At 40.2% G+C, this 12,483-nt stretch overlaps 1 protein-coding gene across 8 annotated transcripts in view; it reads right to left on the bottom strand.

Annotated features, from left to right (window-relative positions):
• The window catches only part of UBE3D (ubiquitin protein ligase E3D), a 160,460-nt gene that overhangs the window by 138,524 nt on the left and 9,453 nt on the right, over positions 1-12,483 (bottom strand). For 4 of the 8 annotated variants that reach the window (XR_009354561.1, XM_059177202.1, XM_059177206.1 and 1 more), the window contains exons 2-3: positions 11,950-12,146; positions 8,514-8,604 (exon numbers count right to left, since the gene is read on the bottom strand). Coding sequence is in view for 7 of the 8 variants with exons in the window: in XM_059177202.1 (XP_059033185.1) it covers positions 8,514-8,604; positions 11,950-12,146 (288 nt within the window). In the remaining variant the exon portion in view is untranslated. Of the gene's footprint in view, positions 1-8,513; positions 8,605-11,894; positions 12,147-12,483 lie in introns of those variants that run through there. The other 4 variants (XM_059177208.1, XM_059177207.1, XM_059177209.1 and 1 more) reach the window with 4 other exon arrangements.

Raw genomic sequence — 12,483 nt, 5'->3', positions numbered from 1 at the left:
AATCCCTATCAAAATACCATCAATATGTTTTAAAGAAATGAAACAAATAATCTTAAAATTTATTTGGAACCAGAAAAGACCTCAAACAGCCAGAGGAATGTTGAAAAAGAAAGCCAAAGTTGGTAGCATCACAATTCCAGATTTCAAGCTCTATTATAAAGCTGTAATCATCAAGACAGTATGGTACTGGCATAAAAGAAACACATAGATCACTGAACAGAATAGAGAGCCCAGAAATGGACCCTCAACTCTATGGTCAACTAATCTTTGACAAAGAAGGAAAGAATGTCCAGTTGAAAAAAGACAGTCTCTTCAACAAATGATGTTGGGAAAACTGGACAGCCATATGTAAAAGAATGTAACTGGACTATTTCCTTACACCACACACAAAAATAGACTCAAAGTGGATGAAAGACCTCAATGTGAGAAAGGAATCCATCAAAATCCTTGAGGAGAACACAGGCAACAACCTCTTTGACCACAGCTGCAGCAACTTCTTCCTAGAATTGTCACCACAGGCAAGGGAAGCAAGGGCAAAAATGAACTATTGGGACTTCATCGAGATCAAAAGCTTTTGCACAGCAAAAGAAACAATCAACAAAACCAAAAAACAATTGACAGAATGGGAAAAGATATTCACAAATGACATACCAGATAAAGGGCTAGTATCTAAAATCTAGAAAGAACTTTTCAAACTCAATACACAAAGAATAAATAATCCAATCAAGAAATGGGCAGAAGACATAAACAGACATTTCAGCAAAGACGACATCCAAATGGCCAACAGAGACATGAAAAGGTGCTCGACATCCCTTGGCATCAGGGAAATATAAATCAAAACCACAATGAGATACCACCTCACACCAGTCAGAATGGCTAAAATTAACAAGTCAGGGAACAACAGATGTTGACAAGGATGTGGAGAAAGGGGAACCCTCCTACATTGTTGGTGGGAACACAAGCTGGAGCAGCCACCTTGGAAAACAGTATGGAGGTTCCTCAAAAAGTTGAAAATAGAACTACCCTAGGAACCAGCAATTGCACTACTGGGTATTTACTCTAATGATAAAAATGTAGTGATCCAAAGGGGCATATGCACCTAAATATTTATAGCTGCAATGTCCACAATAGCCAAACTATGGAAAGAACCTAGATGTCCATCAACTGATGAATGGATAAAGAAGATATGGTATACACACACACACACACAGGAATACTATGCAGCCATCAAAAAATGAAATCTTGCCATTCGCAACTACGTGGATAGAACTAGAGGGTATCATGCTACGTGAAATAAGTCAATCAGAGAAAGATAATTATCATATAATCTCTCTGATATGAGGAATTTGAGGGGCAGGGAAGGGGGCCAAGGTGGAGTAGGGAGGGAAAATGTGGGACAGGATGGGGGGGGGGACAAACCATGGGAGACTCTTAGTCTTATGAAACAAAATGAGGGTTGCTTGCAGGGGGTGGGAGTGTAGGAATAGGGTGGTTGGGTTATGGACTTCGGGGAGGGTATGTGCTATGGTGAGTGCTGTGAAATGTGTAAGACTGATGATTAACAGACCTGTACCCCAGGGGCAAATAATACATTATATGTTAATAAAATTTAAAAAAAAAAAAAAGAAAAAAAAGTAATGTTTCTAAGTTCACAGGGAGTTGGGAGAGAGAACAGCTTAAACACCCTTGAAAATTTAATGAAAGCTTTTGTCCTTTCTTCAGATATATATTCCCACGTGCATACAACATCTACATATTACTTTAGGAGATTCATGGATTCACAAAACCAACCCACAGATTCAGGGCAATAAACACAACATGCTAGGGGAGTAGAGTGTACCTGGATTTCAGAGAAGAATACCTGCGCTGACCTTTGAAAGATAAATAGTTCTTCAGGCAATAAAAGGAATTAAGGCTATCATGGATGAGCACCGTAACTGTTTAACTTATAACTGTATGCCCCGTGTCTAGCACAGTACCTGACTCAGTATAAGTTCTTAAATACATGTTAAAGGAATGAACAAGCACGTATGGATAACTATAACCTGATAACTATAGGCCCCTTTGTTGAGTCTGTTATACACTGGGATAAAAGGGTTAATAAACCTTTTCCCTTGCTGCCTGAGAATCTACTTTTGGTTTAATCAGTGAGCTCTGTTGCCCTGGAAACCAGGTAGATGGTAGGCATGAATTATATTGCTAGGCAACATCACTTATGGTAAAAATGACCCCTGAGTGGTAAATTGCATCTGGACTGAAAGGAAGTATGAGTGAGCTGCAAATATCTGATAAGGGTGCCATGCTTTGGACTTGCCTGAACATGGTTCTTTGCAAGGAACCTAGAAACTATGCCAAAGAACTGTTACAAGAGATACTGGCTGCTTAGATCATGAGGCCTCTTCTCAAGGTAGCTCCTGCACCTGCTTGATTGTGGATTTGGGGCTTTATACCTGGAACTATGTCACATGGGAAGACAAGAGTCCCCTGCTACAGGACTCCTGCTGACAGAGCTCCTGATGCTGCCCTGCTGGCAAGATGGCAAAGAAATGTGGCATGTGGTAGTGTTGTGAGTCTGCATATTTCATTTATTTATTCGAGACAGAGAGAAAGAGGGAGCACAACTAAGGGGAGGGGCAGAGGAAAAAGAAGATGCAGGTTCGCTGCTCAACCTGACATGGGGCTCAATCCCAGGACCCCAGGATCGTGACCTGAACTGAAGGTAGATGCTTAACCAACTGAGCCAACCAGGCGCCCCATGAGTCTGCATATTTAACTGACTTTCACGAGACCTCTGGTGGGCACTACACACACCTTATTCCATTTACTGCTTACTACAACTTCATGAGGTAAGACTTTCTATTCCCCTGCTACAGAGGAGGAAAGATAGGCTCTGAAATGTTAAATCATCTGTGTAAGTTCACAGAGCTAGAGGTGATGAATAAAGGCAGGATCTCAACCCAGGTCTTCTGGATTCCAAAACTGAATTCTTTCCATTGGAATACCTTCCCTCCCCTGACAATGCAGACCATCAGAAAAGGTGGGATGGGGGCAAACTGTGTGGGGTGTGACATGCCGACCTAAGGGGTAGGGACTGGTTTTTAGAGATAGGTTGGAAGCATTACATAATTTTAAGCAGGGATGTGATAGGTCAGATTTGAATTTTTATAAAGAAGCAAGTAAGAGAACCTGTTTAGAGTGTGAAACAGGCCTAAATAGGTTCCTAAATCTTCTCCAGCACTAAGATTCTCTGTCTCTTGACATTTTGCATGTAGTGTCAATGAACAGATTCCCAATACAGTGCAAAAGACACTGATGCCAAAATCTCACACGTGGTCACAGAGAGGAAACTGCACCAAGATTGACAGAGATCTGAGAGACATGATGCACATTAGCACAAAATGTGGTATTTCAAACTGAACTTGAGCCTGTGTCACAATGAATAAAAGCTGTATTATATCCCATAACTATCTACATACGACATCAGGAGCAAGAAAGTGCCTAATTTACAAGTCATTGCAAAGATAAAAGTGTTTTTACAACAGAAAGAAATTTTTCTGGTATTTTGAAAAACTTAAAACCTTTTGGAAGAAAGGATGTATTATAATCACAGCTCTACTCGAAGTATATCTGTCGAAAACTCTGAAACTTTGATATGATCTACTTCCCAAAAGAACTTTCAAAATAAAATAGATACCATTTTTTGTCAAGGCAGTTTTTAGGTAAAAACCTGCTGAAGCCCAGAAAAAGAGTGAAGTGATTTCTTGAATTATCTCTTATCTTAAAATAACATGAACAACAACACATGCTTGCAATAAATTAAAATTTGCTCGTTATTTTTAATGCATCTTAACCACAAGCTTTAGGGACAAATAAAATACACAATGTTAATCAATGCTATTGATTGATGATGCTAAACATGTAGACAAGAAAATGAAATGCCCCTCAACTTTAAAATTAACCATTAGTGATAATAACAATGGTAACACACATAGAGCCTTCACAGACTGTGACCAAGTGGACATTAAGAATCTTAAGAACAACATCAAATATGTAAAGCTCAAAGTATGGCTGCCAAAATTTAGATAACTTCAACTGGTAATGCCCAACTGGTAGACAACAAATCCTATGAGCCGAACTTTACATTTTATTACCATTATGTACATAGTACAATTAGACTTCATAAAAGTACCGTTTTTTTCCCAAAAATGTTATCAACAATCTAATTTGTGCCTGTACTCATTTTTCCCTTCTTTGTTCTCTTTCAAAGAAAAGTGACTGCATTCATAGGAGGAGTTAGTTTCAGACTGTAATTATAGCTGGCCTGTCAAGTGGACCAAATGGTTGGATACTCTGACATCTCTTATGTTTCCATAAAGTCCATTCTACTTGTTTCCTTCTAGAATTCTCAAAGCCTCCCTAACTGTTGGCTGACATCCAGCTCTGCTGGTGCAGGTGGAATGAGGAAGGCCTGTCCAGAGACCTTAGGAGACCTCACAAATGGACTGAAAATCAAAAGCTTTTTATGTCTGAAAGTCTGTTTAGCCAACTGATGTATGTAACTCACATCTGGCATGAATTTATTTCTAGGAGATACAAACAAATTCTATACACGATGAACATGCAGCTGTTTCTGAGACTATTTTTCAAAAAAGTAAATTCTGTCATTATTATTACTTGGTATTAAGGCCTAGCATAATCAAAAACTGTACCTGTTTTTAGCGAGGGAGAGTGGGGGAAGGGGCAGAGGGAGAGGGAGAGAGAGGATCCCAAGCAGGATGCACACTGACTATGGAGCCCAACATGTGGCTCGATCTTACAAACCTGAGATCATGACCTGAGCCGAAATCAAGTTAGATGCTTAACTGACAGAGCCACCCAGGTGCCCAAGTTAAGACAATTTTTATACAAATACTCTGAACTAGTAAAAATGTAAACTGGAGAATTTTATGGTAAGGAAATGAGGCATTATCTATTTTCAAATGACCAAAACAGAGGGCTAAAATCACATGTTCCTAAATTAAGAAAAAAAGATTGCTATGATCAGCAGATTTCATGCACCTTGATTCTAATAGGTATTAAAAGCCATCAATGAGTCTTAATAGATTAAATAGTCCTCTGTACCTTATTTCTATAATTTGCTTGACGAGAATAATTTCAATAAAGAAAATAAAGGAACAAGGATTAGTCTTGCACTTTCCAAATGGCCATCAATCACAGAACCCAAGGTACAACTTTATGCGGTTCACTCATCACAGGATTCTCTGCTGGTAGGACTCCTATAATTGTATCTAATCCAACTCACTTTACAGATAAGCAAACTGAGGCCTAGAAAATTAAAATGACTTATTCCTAGATATTACGGCTAGCCAGTATGCAGATCTTAACTCTCCTCCACCCGTTTATCAGAGGAGTTCCTGGTACCAATCAATCAACCTAACCCAAGGTGCCCTCCTGGAAAAGATGCTTAGAGTTAGCTGGGTTTGATTATAAGACACATAAACCTCTTTGGGTTTTGTTTTATACTTAACAAGCACAAAAGCTGTCCTTACCACCCACATAAAACAGATAACTGAGGGAAAAATGAGAAGACCACTGGGTTTAATGCAAAAAGTCAACATGAAGTCCTTGTGCAGATACTGGAGGATGCTTGTTTTTCCAACAAATTGGCATGGGGCATGCTGCCCAAGAGTGAAATGTAAGCAAAGCCTTGAATCTCCTACTAAAGATTTTTCTGCATTGTTCAAGAGGCATATACTTGCCAGAAACACAGGTGTGACAGGAAAAGGGTTTCAGGTAAGCCTTGTTTAATCGAGGCAAGGGTTAAGTCAAGTCAATGTTTATCTTCTCAGAAAGAAAAAGGGAGAAAAGAAGGTCATTTCCCTGGCACACCTTAAAAATAGAGTCCTGAATCAAAACGACCTGACACACTAAACAAGATAACTTGCTAGTTTGCTAATAAGACCAAAGTGCAAAAGGGGGTGGAAGGAGTCTATAAAACCAACTAAAAAGAGCTTGTCAAGCTTTTGCTATCATATATATGACAGCCTTTAACTCTTCCGACAAGTTTGGAAAACAGGCCTTATTATGTCCACTTAAGAAGAAACACAAATCAGAAGCATTACAGAATTTTAAGCAGGAAGTGATAGGTCTTCTTTCTACAAAGAAGAGAAAGAAACCCAACAGGGGTTCCTGTTTAGAATGGAAGTTAGGCCTAAATAAGCTCCTAAGTTTTCTCCATCGCCAAGATTCAGCCTCCTGACATGTCGAAGAAGACTCATGTCAACTTGAGAAGTGCCTGAGGTGACATGGACAAGGCTCCCCAGCTATTAAGTGGTGAAGCTGGAGTTCAAACCCAAGGTCCCATTCTCCCACTCCTGCTTTACACCACTCAGCCTCCAGATGGTCACAGTTAGGGAGAGCGAAACTGTCCTGCTGGGTTCACCTGTAAGGCCTTCTCAATTCCATGATCAGAAAAAGGACTGACAAAAAACCAGAAGATTTAGTTCCTGCATGGGAAAAATCACTACAGGTAACCATTTTTTTATATCATCATCCCTTCCCAAGGAAACACAAATATCGGCCAATAATGAATGAGCATAGCCCTTATGGGGAGCAGTACAAGGAAACAGGGCTACACTGCACTTCACTTGCTCTTTCTGTGACTACTAGGTCCCCCCATTGTTATATAGGCATGCATGTTCCAGAAACTTCATGTGAGAATTCAACCAAAGCCTGAAACAGACTGAGAGAAGCACAAGTTTCTGAGTTTAACTACAACATGAAGTGGAATCCTCTGGACATTTCAGGCTACAGTGGATCTGTCACAGACTGCATACTCTATAGCAACTTCAGCCCGTTGGTAATCTGAGCAAGGACATTCTCCTCTCTTCCGTGGATTCAGTCACCTCATCTCCTACCCAAGATAATCACTCAGAGGTGCTCCATTCAAAATCCCCCCACTTATACTAGGGTAACTTTCCATGATCTCATCTACCTGGGGCACCGCCAGGAATCAGAAAGTAAGCAAGAGAGGCTGGTGGAAGGCTAAAATAAACATCCTACTGTTTATTCAATTCAACCCAGGAAGAATTTATTGAGAGTACACTATTCATCAGGCACTGTGGCCTGATGCTACGGCTGACGGTGATAAGAATAATAATTATAGCAGTAGCCATCATATACTGAATGCCTACTATGTGCCAGGCACTGCTATAAATATTTAAAATCACTTGATTCTCCCAACAGCCCCATGAGGTAGCTCCTGTTGTCTGCTATACTTTTGAATAGGGAAAGTGATTAAGTAACTTGCCCAGAGCCACAGCTGGTAAATGGTGGATGCAAACCCCAGCAGTCTGGCTTCTGAGTCTCTACCACTAGCCACTACCCTACACTGCACTCTAAATATGAGTGGAGGTAAGAGATACAGGGATACAGGTCAATAAGACTATTCCAACATCCCAGAGCCTGCAGCTCAGATGGGAAGACAGACAAATAGACCTGGGAGGAGCATATAAACCAACCCAAGGTTCAGGGAAGGCTCCTGGCAACAGATGCACTGTCAGATAAATTTAGGTAGTAGCTAACTAGAGGGAGAGAGGGGGTGTGGGGCACATTCCAGGGGAGAGAGGAAGCTCTGTGCAGGTAGAATCTGGCATTCATTGAGACAAGGACCACTGAAAGAGGAGCAGTTTTCAGAAGTGGAGAAGGAGCCATCCCCAGGTAAGTCTCAGGTACCCATCTCAGAGGAAACATATCTAATGAAAAAATCTAACTTCTTTCTTTAAGGATGGTTAACAACAATAAGGTTTTGATCTGTCTTTACAACCTACGAGTGGAAGCTGAAAACTCAGGGGAAAGGCTCTGTGCCCAGGAAACAAGTAGGTTGACAGAAGGAAAGGAGAAGATGGAAAAAATAACGAAAAGAGACACCTTGGGAATACAAAGAATATAGCAAAAGGTCTTTTCGCATCTCAACAGAATAATCACAGCACACTGCAAGGACAGGTAATAAGATTAACCTAATCACCAAGAAAAGGTTAATTTGTGCTCTGTATGCTCTGTTTTAATAAGCAGGGAAATAGGAAATGGATTTTCGAAAGGGACTAATAGAAATAGGTCAAATAAAAAGATGCGTTGTAAGAGCCTCTGGGATTTAGAAAATTTGCTTAATGTGGAACAAACCTCATTCACCAACATGATGGATAAAACATGCACCAGAGCCCATGCCTCTTTTCAGAGGAGACATGCTTCAGTGATCAGCACAGGCTTCCATCAAGATAAGTCTTCCTCCCTCAAAACCAGCATGCTATGTTCCCCTCTGTCACCTTTAGAAGGCCTAACTGTTCTATGATTGCTGGAGAGTTTTATAGTTGATTTTGTTCAAAGTGACATTAAGCTGGCTCTCATTCTAAGGCCATATACAGCTTCCCTGGTAATTACTTCAACAATTCTGATAGAAAAAAAGAAAAGCATTGCCAGGCACAGAATTAATCAATGTAAAATACATTCCTTACCTGTCCTTTATTATGACTTCACCGCAGGACTGGCAATAAAATGTGCAACATCCTTGGGCTTGCAAGCTTTGATTAAACATTGAAATCCGTTCTAAAGAGAAATCGATGAAAGAGCAAATCTCAGAGATGTGGGACAAATATATTAACATACTTGAAGAGTTTAACAGCCACAATAAATTACTATCAACAAACATTGTTTACGATCCACCCAGAAGTACACATTTAATTAGCATTATCTGATGACTCAACCAGAAGCAAATATTTTGACATGTTCTCAAAAACAACAGATTTTGCTAAGTGTTTCAGAGCTAGGTATCGCCCCAGATTATGCCTGTAACATACCAGTGAGTTATTTCACTCATTCCATAAATACCAACATTAAGAAAGGAGAAAGGGAACAACTGCTTTCACATCAAGCCAACTACAAGGGGCCTCACCATCCTCAGCCTTCCTCGGCTATGTCCTACATCCAGTTTTTCATCAGCGTGACTGCTGCTTCTACTTCTTAAATTTAAGTTTCATTTGATCAAAACAAAGTCTAATTCCCCTCTGGCCGATCACCAGTACATATAAACAAGAAGAATCCTGAAACTGGTCTTCATTGGACAGGTTCCTGGGAATGGAATGGCTCCTAAGAAGAATTCAATCTTCTAAGAGCAAAACTCGATTTCTGATTAAAGCTGTGGAAAATATTATTTCCTCCATTTTGTGAAGCACAGCATTCCCTCAGTTTCCATTATTTTATTCATGAAGAAAGGAAACTTTAATTTCCCAAAAAACTCCCCCAAAACAAAACATCCACACACGAAAATATGTCTGTAAAAAAAAAAATTTAAAGGAATGAGATCATACTTATTAGAATTAAGCAATTCGAACTTGGTTTATGTTACTTTGTATGTATGTTAAGATTTTAAAGACTGATGGTAGAAAGTTTAATCCTTGGCAATTAAAAATTCATCCTTTTAATTTCTGGGGGTATCTGCCAATCCCTGTAGCACTGAGGTGAAATAAACGGTGTTCTTTAATTTTGAGCAGATATTAAGTAGACCTGGATAAGTCATCCAAAACAGTCTTTTCCAAACCAAGAAACAAATTTTCAGTGAAACACTCCCCTCTGCTGGTCACCCAGCACGATTCCCACGGCTCAGGGTCAAGTCAGAACTGCCAGACCAGGTGGCATCGCGGGAAAGCACTGCCACCTGGGGATGAATCCTATGCTGGTGCTGTCTCAGACTTTATGTAGCCACTTCCATGTCAAGGGTCCTGATCTGACCTATGTTACATTCAGAATACCACAACAATAGGCTTACTATAGGCCTTAAAAGAACATTTACAGGTGAAAAGTCAATTTTTTTAAAAATTTTTTAAAAATCTCAAAACACAACTGAATGCTAACAATGTCAAGTCTTCCTACACTACATTTTGATTCAAGTCAACATCAGTATGCACCAGTCTGATATTTATTCCTTCAGCAAATATTTACTCACCACTTATTAAGCGAAAAGCGCTAAGGCTATTAAGTACTGCGATCTATTTTGCATATCCTTCCATGCACTGCAGAACAGGGCTTTGAAAGTCTTCCTTTTCAGATATTTGAGTAAAATGTTTTAAAAATGTAAAGCCAGAGCAGACCAATGGAATCAAGCAATATGCAAACCAACAATCAGCAGCCAACTTACTCTGTCCTACAGTTACAATGAAACAATCCTGCTTGCTGATTTAACTTTTCTTTAATAGTTCAAGTTTTGCTATTCATTAACCATGCAGGCAACAAACCAACTGTGTCTGTAGAAGACCCCATACCTCCTCAGTATGGGACCTAAGATCACAAATCCAGAAAACCAGCAGATCTGAAAATACCCCAATGCAGCTTTTGTGCCCACCTTTGCCCAGTTTCCATCATCAGTCTATTTTCCATCTTGGTGACCCCATTCTTCTTTCCATGGTTATTACAGTAGTCATTCTTAGCATGTGGATATGTCACTTAAGCTCCATGACATTTTGGTTCCCTATGCCTTATTCCTAAATCCAACTCTGCCCAACTCAAGACTAGTTATTCACTGATTAAGGACTTGAGTAAAAATTACTCTCCAACGAAAAAAGCAGCAGAGAACTCGGGGGAATGCTCCACATCTCCTACATGGCTCTTCAAAACCATCCTGCTGACCCCACCTCGAGACTCCACGAAGCTCAAATGAAAGGCTTAGTATAGATGAGGCAGCCACGAAGTCTCAGAATGCAGTTGAAAGAATCATAATCCTTTCCTGATAATGAGCATCTCACGGGTCTGTTATACACTATTTTCCCTTTTCACATCATTTTTAATTCTCTAAAGCACATTGCTTACATGGGAAGAGATGCAATGAGCCAATAATTTTATTCAATAAGTTATTCTGAGAAATATTTCTACCATCTTACTGACTCAACCTGGCAATAACAAAATACTAGAAATATAACAAGCATAGCAATAACCAAAATCAAATTATGCATGAAACTCAATTTCAAAATCTGTATCTATAGTGTTCTATTTGAAAATGTTTCTCCATGGATGGGATCATTTCCATCACTCAGTTCTCTGGGCAAATATTGTCCCTTCTCAGAGGGGCCTTCCCTGACCACCTTTTACCCTAGTCACTCCCTACCCCATTATTGTGCTCCTCTTTCACCACAGCACTTTTCTCTATATCCGAGTAACTTATTTGTTCATTATCTGAACGTGAGAGTGTTCACTTCTGTATCCCTAGCACCTAGATCAAAGCCTAGCACACAGTGTAAGGCAGTATTTGTTGACTGGATGAATTTCTATGTCACGCTTTAAATTCCACCAGGTCTTGCACAACTACCATCTGATTTCATCTTCCTATCAATGCTGTGAGCTTGGAATTTCACAATTAAAGAAACAAAGCAGGGGTTATGTGGGAAATCTCTGTGCCTTCTGCTAATTTGCTGTGAACCTAAAACTACTCTAAAAATAAAATCTAGGGGCGCCTGGGTGGCTCAGTGGGTTAAAGCCTCTGCCTCTGGCTCAGGTCATGAACCTAGGATCCTGGGTTCAAGCCCTGCATTGGGTTCTCTGCTCGGCAGGGAGCCTGCTCCCCCCACCCCCGCCTCTCTGCCTACTTGTGATCTGTCTGTCAAATAAATAAATAAAATATTTTTAAAAAATAAAATAAAATCTACTAAAAGAAAAAAAAAAACCCACTAACCACCCCTTCACCCCCAGCCCACTGAACAAAGCTCTAGAAAAGTAAGCAGCAAGCTCAACTGCACAGCTAATAACTGGCAGAGCTGACAAAGAACCTTCTGACCAGCTCTTTCTATGCTGCTGCTGAACAGGCTTTTTCATCTGGGAAAAGGTCAACTTTTCAAAGAAAAAATCACCTTTGATCTACAATGAACAACTAAATGCAGAAACAGGAGCGCTGGGATCACTCACTGGCATCAGATTCTGCCCACACCTGCAGTCGCAGGTGCAGTCCCTCTCCCGGGACATACTGCAGTCCTCGGCAGGAGGAAGGCACGAGCCTGACCTCTGCTGGAAGCTGGAGCTCTGTGCAGCCTTCCGGGGTCTTCACCTGGAGTGAGCACGGCACTACAGAAATATCCATGGGCATACCCCCTTCTTTAGGCTCCCTGGTGATTAAAAACAAAACACACAAAAAATTACTTCTCAGGGATGAAAACCACAGGATAAAACAGACAAAAATGGCCAAGGATCTGTTTCTCTTCAATACAGTCTACTGTCTAAAGTCACTGCCCCCAAAAGAATAGCAGGGAATGGATCATAAAGGAAGTCATTCTATACAAGATTTCGATCAGGTCAGAGAGTACTTTTCACTGTCACTGTAACATGAAAGTTTGGGGATGTATTTCTTATTCTTGGCTTTTTTTTTATGGCAATGATGCATTTATAAATGTGCACTTTTCCCCCATTGCTAATAGTGATCCTGTGCCCCAATTCTCTATCCTA

Source organism: Mustela lutreola, chromosome 6 (assembly GCF_030435805.1).
Source record: "Mustela lutreola isolate mMusLut2 chromosome 6, mMusLut2.pri, whole genome shotgun sequence".
Lineage (NCBI taxonomy): Eukaryota > Metazoa > Chordata > Mammalia > Carnivora > Mustelidae > Mustela > Mustela lutreola.
This window is presented reverse-complemented; position numbering and strand designations above follow the sequence as displayed.